The sequence below is a fragment of the Poecilia latipinna genome, unplaced genomic scaffold (assembly GCF_001443285.1).
Source record: "Poecilia latipinna isolate Pla-1442-1.1 unplaced genomic scaffold, P_latipinna-1.0 Scaffold2011, whole genome shotgun sequence".
NCBI classification, from domain to species: domain Eukaryota; kingdom Metazoa; phylum Chordata; class Actinopteri; order Cyprinodontiformes; family Poeciliidae; genus Poecilia; species Poecilia latipinna.
The window spans coordinates 105,231-118,938 of record NW_015114627.1 but is presented as its reverse complement, the minus strand read 5'-3'; the positions used below and the strand labels follow the sequence as shown (position 1 = coordinate 118,938).

Below are 13,708 nucleotides of genomic sequence, written 5' to 3'. Positions count from 1 at the left end.
TATAATTACATTTATGATTAAAACTGTAATTTTGTAAATATAAGAAGCAGCCAGACAGAGTGAAGTTTCTTAAATTAGCTGAAGTAACTTCATTGCTTTTTACCATCCAGGCTTGTTGCACATCTGTTTTTGGCTCAGACATAAGTTCTTAGAGTTTGCAAATGCAAGTGTACACACGTTTTTTTTTCCCCCACTTCTGATGATTTTTAAATCACTTTTTATTTTGTGGAATCCATCAGAGGAAATCCAGCCCTTCATTACCCAGCTGTATTTTCTAACCTGAAAGCCAGCTACTTGTAAAAGTGAAAACCCTCCATCTTGTGGTTTGTTTCAGAATTTTTTTTTTCTTTTTTTTTTTTTTTTATGTTTACTTTCCTGCAGGTTTGGAAATCGCCTTTTTGGACCCATATGGAACAGGAACAGTGTGGCCTCTGTGGTGCTCACCTTCAAGGAGCCCTTTGGCACTCAGGGCCGTGGAGGATACTTTGATGGTTTTGGGATAATTAGGTGAAGTAAGCATTACGAATTAGATTTTAGTTTCACAGGAACTCTGCTCTGATTGCAGGTGTTTGTGTGTGTGTGTGTGTGTGTGTGTGTGTGTGTGTGTGTGTGTGTGTGTGTGTGTGTGTGTGTGTGTGTGTGTGTGTGTGTGTGTGTGTGTGTAGAGATGTCATGCAGAACCACCTGCTTCAGATGCTCTGTTTGATTGCAATGGAGAAACCTGCATCCACGAGCCCCGACGACGTGAGGAACGAGAAGGTAGGCGCGTCGTCGTGAGTGACGAGATTATGGAGTCATCGCAAAGCTGATGTCCGTTATTGTTTTTGGTTTTCTGCAGGTGAAGGTGCTGAAGTGCATAGCTCCTCCTAACATGGCAGATGTGGTGCTGGGTCAGTACGCGGGAGATCCGGGCGGGGAGGGCGAAGCCAAGCTGGGCTACCTCGATGATCCCACGGTACCAAAAGGCTCCTGCACACCAACGTTTGCAACTGCAGTGCTCTACGTCCAGAATGAAAGATGGGATGGTGAGGCTCCAATCCAGACTTCTTTCCTCATTATTGCTTCTCTTTCTCTGTTTAAATTTTCCCTGGAGTTACCGTGTTTTTATCCGCAACTGGGTCGTCCATCAGGGGTTCCTTTCATTCTGCGCTGTGGTAAAGCCTTGAACGAGCGGAAAGCCGAGGTGCGTTTGCAGTTCACGGACGTACCCGGAGACATCTTTGCTGACCGCTGTCAGAGAAACGAGTTGGTGGTCCGGGTGCAGCCGGACGAGGCTATTTACCTGAAGATGATGACCAAGAGGCCTGGAGTTTTCTTCAGCCCAGAGGAGACCGAGCTGGACCTCACCTACAAGAGCAGATACAAGGTGCTCAGCACCTTTGTTTTAATCTATAATTCTGCTCCAATTATTGGTTCTTAATGCACAAAAAAGGATTTAGGATTTTTTTTTTTTTTTTTTAAGAAATAAACTGAAAAACTGAAGAAAGAAAAAAACACTTTACTGGAATAAAGTAGCTGCAAGTAGGCAATACATCACAAAGAATACAAATCAACTTCAAGACCAAAAAGTTTGGAAATATAATATTTCCAAACTTATAATATTTTATAATATTTGAAATGTACCTCCTCCTAGGTCACTACAATGAAAGAAAAATTAAGCTTTTTTTATTACTTTGCCTGAGATAACTTTTATAGAACATGCCGATGAATACATAACATTTTTAATACTAAAAAAAACATGAAAATTGAAAAAAAATATGTCAACAAATAAGCCATTGCAGAATCCTAGGATGCAACCTATTTATTTTATTTTTATTTGTACGATTGTTTTTGTTCTGTTTGCTGTGACATTTCTTTTTTTTTTTTTTTTTTTTTAATTTTTCTTTTTGTTTTTTTTTTTTTTTTTTTTTTTTGTAACTTTGCACTGACATGTATTTTTCAGAATGTGAAGCTTCCTGATGCGTATGAGAGACTGATTCTGGACGTCTTCTGTGGAAATCAGATGCACTTTGTCCGCAGGTCTGCAGACATCAGATTTTGGAAGACTCGTTCATTTGTCAGCGTAGTGGACATTTCTCAAACGGCTTTTCATCTACCAACCATCCTCTCTTTTTCTTTCAGCGATGAGTTGCGAGAAGCCTGGAGGATCTTCACCCCCCTGCTCCACCAAATAGAAGCTGCAAAGAGACAACCTATTCCTTACACATATGGAAGGTAATCTCTCTGGTTAAAAACTGATAAAACAAACAGAAGTTAATTTAAAAGACACGATTATTTCTGAACATCTTCTTTCTTCCTCCTCTTTCTTCGTCTCTGTGCCCGTAGTCGTGGTCCAAGTGAATCAGACGATCTTATTCAGAGGGTGGGCTTCCGCTACGAGGGAACATACAAGTGGGTGCAGCCCCACACAAGCTGATTCTCCAAGTTGTACGATGCGCATGCACAGATTCACTAAAAGCCTTTGTGTGTTTACAAATAATAAAATTTACAGCAGTCACTTCTGTGCCAGTTTGATTGTGTCTGCATGCGTATTAAAAAAGCACTGCGTTTTTCTCCCTAATCACTCACGAGTTAATATAGAAATAACCAAGTGTTCGTGTGATTCCACATCTATGTGCGTACAAGTTTTCTAAATAAATCACATTTCACCTTGTTGCCCAAAAACTGTTTAAAATTACAATATTTTACTCCAAATTCAAAAGCCAACAAAAACCAGAAAGGACAAAATGGCTTGGTGCTGAACTATGTGCAGCAGATATTCACCATGTAGATGAAGGTAATGATAAGGGCATTTCCTGCTATTAATAGACCGGTATTTACAGTGATCACCAAAATAAAGACATGCAGTGTCATGATTCACATAAAGCCATGGCAACAGGTCAACATAAGAGGAATACTTGTTGGACTGGTTAGTCTGGGAGAGGATGCATCTCCTGATAACTGTTCACTGAGACAGACATTTGTCAAACCACAGGTAAGAAAAATGTTCTTTCTAAGCTTAATCAAATGGTAAAATCATGTTAATCTCTAACACTGCATGTCTTCACCCATTTCTTGCACAAGTGTTGAAACCTTCTGGATTTTTTCCCAGTTTTCTCATTTTGTAACCAGGGACAAACACAAAATAGTGCATTGAAAACTGAGAAGTGTAAAGAAAAATCTCCTGTATTCAGCCCCCTGGAGGCAATACATGGAATAATCTCTCTCAATTACTACTTTTTCTTCAGGCTTTGTATTGCAATGCCTATGTTTCTCCACACTTAGCATGACCAGAGCATTCCCTTCCATGTTTACTGTGTCCCAGGCATGACCTGCTGCAAAACTGCAAAGAAAATATCTTCTTGCTTCCTTTGAAGCTATTCTTTCATGAATCTTTCACACATTTGTTAAGAAAAGTGACTGACCACCCAAACTCTGAGCCTCTTCTCTTTTTTAATGGTCTCCATTTCCTTTATTTGCTAACAGCAATTTAAAAATTGTCATTTCCCTCTACTTTACAGCTATAGACATTGGTCACAAAATCAAGATAAAAAAAATACATTAACGTTCTTGTTTGCGACATGAAAAATGTGGGAAAGTAAAACGCGTATTAATACTTTTACAAGACGTTTTGATCTACTGCCTGCAGAAACCTGATCTTGTATTGTGTTTTTCTTCCCTTCTCTATCAGGTGTGTGACCTAACCCATGAAACGTATGAGATCGGAACGTGCAGTGGTCTTTCCCAGGATTCAGAAAGCTCTGGGAAGAACAGTATTGATGAACATGTGTTTAAATATCTGAGTCTCTTGTGCTTGTTTTCCTGTAAGAGTAACGCTGCAACCCGATGGCTGGGATGTTGTGAAGAGTCGAGCTGCTGTAGTTCAAGTCGGACGCAAATTCTTCTTCTTTATCATAGGAAAGTGTTGCTGCTTTTATCGACACTAATAAAAAAAAATAAAATAATGCCTTTTTTTATTTCATATATTTGTAGCTTAACCTCCATCAACATTCGTCTTAATTCTCTGAAACGGACAAAAACAGATCAAAAGCAGCAAACATCGTGTGTACAGTAACAGGTTAAGGTCATTTTCAAAGCAAAAAACTTTTTCCACCATTTGTACATGGAGGGAAGACGACAAATGAACATAAACGTACAGAGCTTTAGGAATAAATATTTATTTTCCAAATATTACAGTGACAAGTATGAATTAAAGTGCCTGAAGCTTGAGAAACTCTTTGGCAATGTAAGTCTGCAGGACTTGCTGCAGTGTTATCAATTTTAAAAACCTTTAAACAACAAACTGATATATATTTTTTTAATTGCTTGTCAGATTTCATCTGCATGTTCTGTTGCACTCCTCCCTCTCCTCGGTGCAGTCTTCTAAGAAAGTCCCGTCCTCGATGCCCCTGGCGTACAGACGCACCAACTGGCCATGAATCCTGAGACCGGCGGCAAAACAAAAAAGCCAAAGGTAGTTAGTACTTATAACAAGAAACAGCTTCGCAGGCCTTTTCTTTCTGACGTGTGTTGGAGAGAGCAAACCATAAACCTGACAGGCGGGACAAAAAAACACACCATGATGACTTGCTTACCTGCAGCAGATCTCGGGGGAAGGCAGAATTTCTCCATCGCAGTTCCAGACTGACACAGCGGGAGCTTTCCTGCAGCAGAGGCCGCACGTGAAGGGGCTCGTAGTTTTGTCCTCGCACGTCATCGTTTGTCCATTAGCTCCCGCTGCCAGGTGCTGCTGGGATCCGGCTATGCTTCCATTCTCGACATACGCTCCATCTCCTCCATCCACCGCACCACGCAGACCTTCACTGTCCTCGGCTTCCTCTCCTCCTCCCGCCAGAGCGAAGCGCACCGCCTTCACACGATGGACCTCCACGAACGGCAGGTCAAACTAGGAGGACAAGTGGAAACAATGGGTTGGCACACTTTTTTTAAATGTCTGCCGAGACTCGTTTCCGCACAAGGAAAACGTGATACCTGGTCCTGATCGGTTGTGTGCCTATAGAGGAAAGCAAGGAATCCCAAGGGGTTTGTGTCCCACACCAGGATGAGATCTCCTGTTCCATCAGCCAGGTGGGCAGAGGGAGAGAGACCCAGAGGACTTTTGTCACACGAGCTGGACATGCATGTGAGAGACACAGACTTGAACCTGCCGTCCACACTGACCCACTCATCTAAAGAGACAAAAAGACAAGATTCTATACTTTCAAGCGACATCCTTACATGGTTAAATCTGTACAGCATAAATGACACAAAACAATTTAAAAGTACCAATGGACTGTTTCAAAGTGTAGGTGTATTTATTTAAAAAATCGTGGGTGGTTCAAGACCTTATAAGAAATTATGATATGCAGCAAAAAACAAAACAGAAAAAAATATTTAGAGGAATCTTATTGGATAATGTCATCATTTCATGTATTTGAAAAGATAGCCAAAGTATAATGAGGCAAAAAGTACATTTATGTAACATTAGTCATTAGTCAAAAGAGTTTTAAATGTTAAATTTTTTAAAATTGTCATTCAGTATTTCATTATTACCATAATTTTCATTATACAATAACACTAGTTTGTAAAAGAGATCCTAACATCTGATCGGTTAACTTGCACAGCAGCTGGACTGCAGACCAGTCGCCTTGTCCAAAGCAGAATTAACTCGTCACAGTGACTCTGATGTGCAAGTTTGACAAATACAACATGATCTGGAGTAAATCCACGACATGCTGCAACATGAGGATATGAAATAATACACTGAGAGTGCACACTATAAAGTCAGATTTTTCCAGCATTTTAATATTTTTTTAGATATAAATTCCCTTATTTTACTAACTCCATTCACTATGTGAAATGCATTGATTGATTGATTGATTGATTACAGACAGATTGTTTTTAATTCTTCATTTCTGTTAATTATCATAATTTTCTGTCCACAGGTATTGAAACCACAACACTTAAGATTAAAATCAAGAAATGTGGGCTTGATGAAACTAGCTGCTTTAGAGGTTGTTTTGAAAAATGAGCCTCACTAAAACACATTTTAATTTGTTAAATATGGCCGCACAAGTAAATGTATTTATACAATATAAATAATGACAGGAGTCAGTAAGTTTCCAGTAAACTTGACTGTCACTACATGGCGTAAAACAATGTTTGTTTGGTTTTTTTTTGTTTTTTTGTTTTACCTTCTGAGCCATTACTGAAGGGACCAGAGTTGGAGCTGTACAGGGAGCCAGAATCTGAAGAGTTTGTGAAAAGTCGCTCGGTGCTTTTGGCGCAAACACCACACCTAGAAAACACAGAACCACACTGAGAGTTTTAAAGAGCTCCTAAAGTCTGATACCTGCTCATAAAAGCCGTCCTAAAAAATTCGCTGGCAGCCAGAGGCCGCTTGCTTAGACAAAGGCTGAAGTGGATACTCCGAGCCCAACACGAGGCTGAGTCTCGCATTTCATCTAGATCAAGTTCCTACTGTCATAGTTCCCACCCTCCTTAAGATGCACCCAACACCTGAGTCCCAGGTACAGGTGGTAGCAGTTACAATGTCCCAAGCTGAGACTCTGGGCGATTTTTTATTTATTTATTTTTTCGTCCACAGACCACATGCATGCCTTCTAATCTTCTAATTAAAGGAGTTTAGTGTTACAACAAATCATCACCATCCACATTCTCAGATAACTTAGATTAGGACGCACACAAAGGCCTAAGGGAAGGTACGGCGGTGCTCAAAAGTAAGTACACCCTCGTTCAAATGCCAGGGTTTTGTAGAATAAAAAAATGTGATCATATTTTCCAGATAGAATGTAGAGTAATCCTTTACAATTTAACTTAAAAACAAACATTTGTTAGAAATAAAAAATAAAAATAAATCACATTTAAAAAAAAAGCTGCAATAACTTGGTAAAATAGGTGTGTTCACCTTTAATCTGATTTTTATCTTTTCGCATTCAGTTTTTATCTTCAGTATCCTGCTTCCAATATCATATGACTGTGAGGACAAGTGTTCTTCACAGCCTAAAGCAGATGTTCTGTTGACTACAGTTCATGAGGGAGGGTTCAAAAACTTACATTTTCCTCTCATGCCATCATTATTTGGTCGATTTGCATGCATGCTTCAAAACAAATAAGTAAAATCAGACTTCATCGTGAGTCTAAAGCTCTGGGTCAACACAGACTGTTACTAATAACCACTCATAACTTCATCCGCCTTCACCAGCACAACCATAGACAATGATGCTGCCGTCACCATGTTTCACTTTGGGTGGGATGTTTGTTTTGTGATGCGTCGTTTATGCTAAGCTTATCCTCTGGCTCAGATGCCTCAGGTTTCACATTCTCCAACAACATTCTGGAAAAATGTAGTCACGTCTGTTTCCTTTGGAAACTACTCAGACCAGACATATGAAAACTGTCACATGTACAATAAAACCAAAACTTGTTTATATTTCCTTTAGCTCTTTCAGTGTTGCTTTTGGTGGCCATCCTGACCAGTTTCAGTCTATTTTTTCCATCAGTTTTAGAGAAATGACCACTTTGCTTCCTGCCTTCATCATGCATTTTGCTTCCTTTCCCCGAATAACAAATTTGCAGCCTCTTTGCAAACTGCAGATTAAGCAAAAGGATGCAAATGACCATTTTTAAAAGAGAAAACTGAACCTAGAATAACTGCAACTTTACTTACAGTTAATCCCATTTTCTATAAGAGGCATTACCTCAAAAGGACTGAGTAGTGAAAGTGAGTCAAAAGGTGCAAATAGCTTCAGGCTGTATGGATACATATGCAATCAGCTTATTGCATCTTTTTCTTAGATTGTTTCCTCTAATAAATGCATTTGTTTCCCACTTGAATTAAAGAGGATGGTTGTCACAGAAGTTTTGAAATGATTGAATAAAATTTCAAACATTTCACATCCAACAGCCTGAAATTTGAACAGCTTCATGAATGCATCATGATTGATCGAGGCATCATTATCTCTGCACTTTCAAATGCCTCCTTTTGGGATAATTGTCTGATAAAAACTAAAGGAATCATAATGTACTTGTACATAATGATTTGCATGTTTTAACAGTGTTTAGTTGAGAACTTATTTCTTTAAACAATAAAAAGTAACATAAATACTGCCCTGAATTACTTCAATGTTTTCAAGTGTCAAACCACTGTAACTTTCTTTATTAAAACGTTGCATGTAATTATTCATATAATTGTCCAACAGAGGTTGGTGTTTTACCCGGACAAACAGCGAGTCTTATCTCTTGGGCTGGACATCAGTGGGTCAGCTGGCAGATACTGCACTGTCCCCCTGTAGCTTCTGTTGCTCAAAAACACCACTGCACCTAAATGAACGAGAAGAATTGCATAGCGCAAGAAAAATATGAAAGAGAGAACATAGCGGATGTATTGCATAAAATGCTTTATAAGGGAAGTAGTGGTCAGGTTGCAGCAATCAGCCTCCATGAGGAGATGAAAAACAGAGCTCTTGTAATTTGGCTATGCAATATATATATATACTGCTCAAAATTTAAAGGGAACATTTCACTTTAATTTTGTGTGTGGCTCCAAATCCAGGCCTCCATTGGTTAATAAATTTGATTTCCATTGATGATTTTTGTGTGATTTTGTTGTCAGCACATTCAACTTTGTACAGAACAAAGTATTCAGTGAGAATATTTCATTCATTCAGATCTAGGATGTGTTATTTGAGTGTTCCCTTTATTTTTTTGAGCAGTGTATATATTTTTGTTCTCTTCACTAAGAATCTCTGTTAGACCTGAGTAGTCGTATCTGAAGGGCCCCATCCAGCGGTGTTTTTCGCTCTCGGCTAGCACATCGCCGTAAAACCCGTAGCCCACCAGAGACACGGAGTATCGCACCTGACCGGGACCGTGGTGAACTGAACACACATCCAGAGGCTGAGAATCTCCTGAAAGATGGCAGAATTATTTAAGCTGGGCTAAAATTTGACAGGACGCGGGTTTCTTTTAACGCAAACCTTTCCTCACCAATGACAACATGCAGAGCGGAGGTAACGGGGTCGATCACCCCCACTGTGGCGTAGCACACGCAGTCCGTGGAGCCTACACAGTAAGGCAACCAGGAATGAGCTGTTTGGATTCACATCTGTAACACACACGGACTTTAGGAGCACAATCCCGCAATTACCTGCAGGGATGATCCCAATGTGGAGCGGACAGGGCTGCAGAGCGACCGCAGGATCGTTCTCGCAAAGGCCTGCCTCTTGCTGCGTCCTCCCAATCACACCCTGAAGTACTTCACTGAACGTGCCGTCGCCGCCCACACACACCACACTGTCAAAAGCAAACACAAGAGTTTCTGTGAAGTCTTTGTAACGACTTCCCACCACACATCAAAATACTGACGGCACTTACCCGTCAAAACCCGTCAGGTCTTTCTTAAGGAGGTGATCTCTGGCCTGGTTGGCTCGTTCAGTCACTAAAACGGAAAAAAAAAAAAATGCAGTTAAAAACTGGTTTAGGAGTTAAGCGGGTGAGACAGAGGACAGGTTAAAAGATACAGATTTTTATCACATCCAAGCACAAACTTCTGTGTACTCCTGGAAGAAGTTATCTGATAGACAAACTATCCATCCATCCATCCATCCAGTCTGTTACAAGGCATAGAAAAACTATTTAAATAAAAAAATTAAAAGAGTGGCAGGGTCAAAGGTTCATAGATTTATGTAGTTCAAATAAATCTACTTCTCATGTCAACAGATTTGAGCTGCTAACCACTCGATTTTATCATACATATAAAGCTTGTGATTGTAAAGTGACAAAATGGGGAAAAAGTTGAAGGGGTATGAACTTTATCAACAACAGTGTTTACCTATTACGTGGGAGCTGATGCCAGCCAGCTCAAACACAGGGGCAACCAGTGAGTGGTAGACCTGCCTTCCTTTTTTCTTTCCTCCAAACGGGTTGATGAACACCAGCAGCCTGTGTGGACGGAGGGGACCTGAAAAACGCGTTTAGGGTGTTACAAGTAGCTGCAGCCTTGGGGATTCAGCAACAATTTAAATGGAAAGTCTCCCCTCACTGTGTGTTTTTAGGGCTGTCCGTAGGTGTTTCGTCCACTGGTCTCGGAGGACCCGGCTGGGACAGGTGAACTGGGTCCGGCCCAGTCTCCACAGCAGCCCAGAGGAAGTCCTGCTGTTGCTGCGCTTCACATAGAAAACTGCAGACAGATCAGTAAATAAATGTTTTATCCGCAGGATTATGTAACCGCTACTATGATAACAGGCTAAAACAACAGATCTGATTACAGTGTATGTTACTATAGTTAAACTGTGGCTGTGTAACAAGTGTTAATACCTGTGAAGTCTCGATCTGTGTCCTCCACAGACTTGTGAGGCAGGACCTCCACCCGGCCCTCCTCCACTCCAACCACCTCGGCCACAGGAACTGAAACTGTGTGTGACAGAACGGGTGTGAGGAAAATCCCAAACGGATCTCAAACTCATTGTAATGAGAGGGCATTAAGTACGGATGTTTTCCATTTAGGTATTTACATCCTGGATTTTACTACGTTGTAGCAAAATGGATACTGGAAAAACTACAGTGTGATTGTAATGAAAGCCGATTCTGTCGAGCCACTTCATTTTCATAGGAGTTGTGCTGGTCTGAGTGCCTTCCTGGTGTATGCTAGATAAACATGATTAGAATTGAGCCTTTGTTTGTTTAAACGGCAAGCAGTGCATGTTGCCTGACCAGCATAAACACAACAGATTAGGTCAGTGTTGTTCACTCTACTTGTTAATAATAGTAAGTCAAGAAGCCAACTGATTTTTGACTTGTATGAATTATAATAACTGTGTATTGTGTTAAATAATGTTGATTTTTTTTCTAGGTTAAATGTTCTGCAGACAGAAGTTTATCTTTTCATTTTTTCCATAAAAGCTTATGGAAGAAATAATTTCTCCCTTACAGATTTCTTCTGCTTTCGCCTTTTTGTCCCTTTCAGTTGTTTCAGGTCATCAAGCAAATCACAAAATCACACAAACATGACTAGAGAAAGTACAAAAAACTGTTTTCCAAATGTTTATTTTATTTTAATTAGGGGGGGAAAAGCCCCTCAGTCTAACACCTTCTATTGACACTGGTTGTTTAAACTAGCATTTAAATTGCTGTGGAGGTATTTTACCCCACTCTGCTGTTATTCAGCCACATTACAGGGCTTTGTAGTCCCTTCCAGATTAATAGATGATTTTTAGATGGGGGTCATAATGTGTTGCTGTTTATGACCCCTGATGTTGTTATACAGGTTCTGTTCAAGTAAATAAGTTTATAGACCAGACAGTAAGAGGGTAATGTTGAGACTAGTGAAACTGAACCAAAAAATTAGATCAATCACGTTTAATTTGTGTTTTAATGAAGGGTTTTTTTCACATTTGGGCAGGTTGATAGTTCTTCCTAATATAAATTAAATCACCAAGGCTTATTTTACTAAAGTGGAAACTGAGCGTCTCTCCATCTCATGAATACTGGGTGAGGGAAGCTCTCTGAAACCTGAAAATGGAAAAACTCAGATTCTCACGTAAGGGAAATTTATGGAAACTTGGTGAAACTTTCCTATTTTCAGTTGGTACCATTGTTTTTGCTCCTTGATACAGACGCAAATTAAATTATTTGTAGGCCCTTTTTACTTTTATCTTTTTTTCATTTTTTTTATTACTTCTTTAATTATATATTTCTCTTATATTATTATTGTCATTCTCTTTCTGTTTTGGAATGTGTGTGGATGGGCAGATGCACAAGTATGTGCAGCATTACTGTGTATAGATTTCTACAAATTTTTTGTTTCTTGCTTTTGACCTGGATTGGGATGTGTTCAGGGAGAAACCACCTTACATTTCTCTTCCCCCCCCCCTTCTCTGGAATTAATTATTTTTATTATAATAATAATGTATGATATTCAATAACTGCTGGATGTCTTGTTGTATATACAGCCTATATCAACCTAAGGTCATGTGTGAGGGCATGTGTGTGTGTGTGTGTGTGTGTGTGTGTGTGTGTTTTCCAGTCTGTTTTCAGTAAACTTGTTTTATGACATGTTGGTGCTGCTCAACTTGTTCTTCACGTTTTTGAAAAGGACTTAATTAAAGCACTCCCTGCCTGCACCTTAAAACCTGTTGACAGTGTAAAACCTTTAAGTGTTTGCAAGACTAATAGTGAAGTATTATAAGTAAGAACAATTTTAAATAGGAGATAACTGTTTATCCTTTGATTTGTACGCATGTTTATAGGTTGTTAAGGAGACGGTCTGTGTCACCACGTTCAGAGCAACAGGATCACTCACCTGTTTTCTTATCGCGGTTCTTCTTGTCCGCTTCGGTCCATTTGAGATGCCAGCCTGTCAGGACAGCCAGGTATCTCTTATTCCCGACCCACAAACTTGACTCCAGTCTCAGGTCGGTCTCCATCTGGGTTTTCATTCACCCGAAATGTCCGCAAGCAACTCATTCCCGACCGCCGTTTGCATCCATAACTTTCACCCCTTTGAGAAAACAACAACAGGTCGGTGCCAACAATCCGAATTCGGTCGACAATCAGAAAAATAGCCCGACTTCGTTTGTCTGGTGTCACGGATGTCACAGAGTCAGAAAGGTTGTTATCTTCATCTGGATCAAATTCACGCTGAAATGTTGTCGCTGCCGCCCGAACATCGCCTCACCGCTCCCTTCCCTCATGGTACCTGCAGCTGCATTTGCATAAAGCTGCTGATTGGACGGAGGTTTACCTGAGGGACCGTGTCCCTGTTGGTTGAGCGTTTGGAAAATGTTGTTTACTTGTTTATCAGGCCTAAGCATGCTAAGGAAAGTGTAATTACTAACTACATGACTGTAATAACGGAAAGTATGTTGTAAATACGAAGTCATTTGAGCCTATATGATCTCACATCTCATTTCGACAGTCGGCAAACCTTCGTCAAAGTGCTGAGTAAAAATGTTCTCATGATGTGCATCTGATGTCACACACTAGTGTGTAATTTTACCCTTTTAAGGATGACATAAATATGTGGGTGTCCTAATTTATTCCTTATCATAAGTGGCAAAATTGTAATTGTATATACCCTGCCGGAATAATTAGCTGGCCAATGGAAGAGATAAAGGCCATGGATGTTAAGACTTGGAAGCTACTAACCATGCATGGAGGGTTCCACCCCAAATCCAGCACCCTGAGACTGTACACAAGCCGTAAGGAAGGAGGCAGAGGACTATTGAGTGTGAGAGCCACTGTCCAGGATGAAACATCCAAGATCCATAAATACATCAAGGACAAAGCCTCAATGGACGATGTGCTCAGCGAATATCTCAGACAATGGGGAACAGAGGACGAGGTGCTGGAGGAATCATCATGGGAGGACAAGCCCCTACATGGGATGTACCACCGACAAATAACTGAAGTGGCTGATATCAGGAAATCCTACCAATGGCTGGAAAAAGCTGGACTCAAGGACAGCACAGAGGCCCTCATCCTGGCCGCCCAGGAACAGGCCCTAAACACCAGAGCAATAGAGGCTCAGATCTACCACACCAGACGACCCAAGGTGTAGGTTGTGCAAGGAGGCCTCTGAGACAGTCCAGCACATAACAGCAGGGTGCAAGATGCTGGCAGGGAAAGTGTTCATGGAACGACATACCTAAGTGGCGGGGATAGTGTACAGGAACATCTGTGCCGAATATGGACTGGAAGCCCCGAGGTC

General features: G+C 40.5%; 2 protein-coding genes across 2 annotated transcripts; one reads left to right on the top strand and one right to left on the bottom strand.

Moving 5' to 3' along the window:
* The first annotated feature begins 420 nt into the window (after positions 1 to 420).
* On the top strand, positions 421 to 4,043 carry LOC106935742 (glucose-6-phosphate 1-dehydrogenase-like). The gene is made up of 8 exons (XM_015016381.1): positions 421 to 507; positions 666 to 759; positions 839 to 1,025; positions 1,131 to 1,366; positions 1,943 to 2,019; positions 2,122 to 2,214; positions 2,326 to 2,391; positions 3,671 to 4,043. Exons 2-8 carry the CDS (start codon positions 673 to 675, stop codon positions 3,681 to 3,683), a joined length of 759 nt encoding a protein of 252 aa, XP_014871867.1. The 5' UTR covers positions 421 to 507; positions 666 to 672; the 3' UTR covers positions 3,684 to 4,043.
* Positions 4,044 to 4,137: 94 nt separating this feature from the next.
* Positions 4,138 to 12,699, bottom strand: LOC106935741 (ceramide kinase). Its single transcript, XM_015016380.1, has 13 exons — positions 12,302 to 12,699; positions 10,318 to 10,413; positions 10,043 to 10,180; positions 9,833 to 9,961; positions 9,376 to 9,439; positions 9,149 to 9,294; positions 8,989 to 9,063; positions 8,757 to 8,909; positions 8,217 to 8,322; positions 6,174 to 6,277; positions 4,972 to 5,168; positions 4,575 to 4,885; positions 4,138 to 4,421 (listed from the first exon to the last, which is right to left on the bottom strand). The coding sequence occupies exons 1-13, from the start codon at positions 12,435 to 12,437 to the stop codon at positions 4,316 to 4,318; spliced, it is 1,761 nt and encodes a 586-aa protein (XP_014871866.1). The 5' UTR covers positions 12,438 to 12,699; the 3' UTR covers positions 4,138 to 4,315.
* Between the last annotated feature and the right edge of the window lie 1,009 nt (positions 12,700 to 13,708).

Bases quoted from the DNA above. Each gene is read 5' to 3' on its own strand.
- LOC106935742 (XM_015016381.1), top strand. From the start codon at position 673: ATGCAGAACCACCTGCTTCAGATGCTCTGTTTGATTGCAATGGAGAAA. The intron at 1,026-1,130 runs GTGAGGCTCCAA...GTCGTCCATCAG, and splicing joins CCAGAATGAAAGATGGGATG to GGGTTCCTTTCATTCTGCGC. The intron at 2,020-2,121 runs GTCTGCAGACAT...TTTTTCTTTCAG, and splicing joins CAGATGCACTTTGTCCGCAG to CGATGAGTTGCGAGAAGCCT.
- LOC106935741 (XM_015016380.1), bottom strand. From the start codon at position 12,437: ATGAAAACCCAGATGGAGACCGACCTGAGACTGGAGTCAAGTTTGTGG. The intron at 9,440-9,832 runs GTAAACACTGTT...TTTCCGTTTTAG, and splicing joins CATCAGCTCCCACGTAATAG to TGACTGAACGAGCCAACCAG. The intron at 9,064-9,148 runs GTAATTGCGGGA...CTTACTGTGTAG, and splicing joins CATTGGGATCATCCCTGCAG to GCTCCACGGACTGCGTGTGC.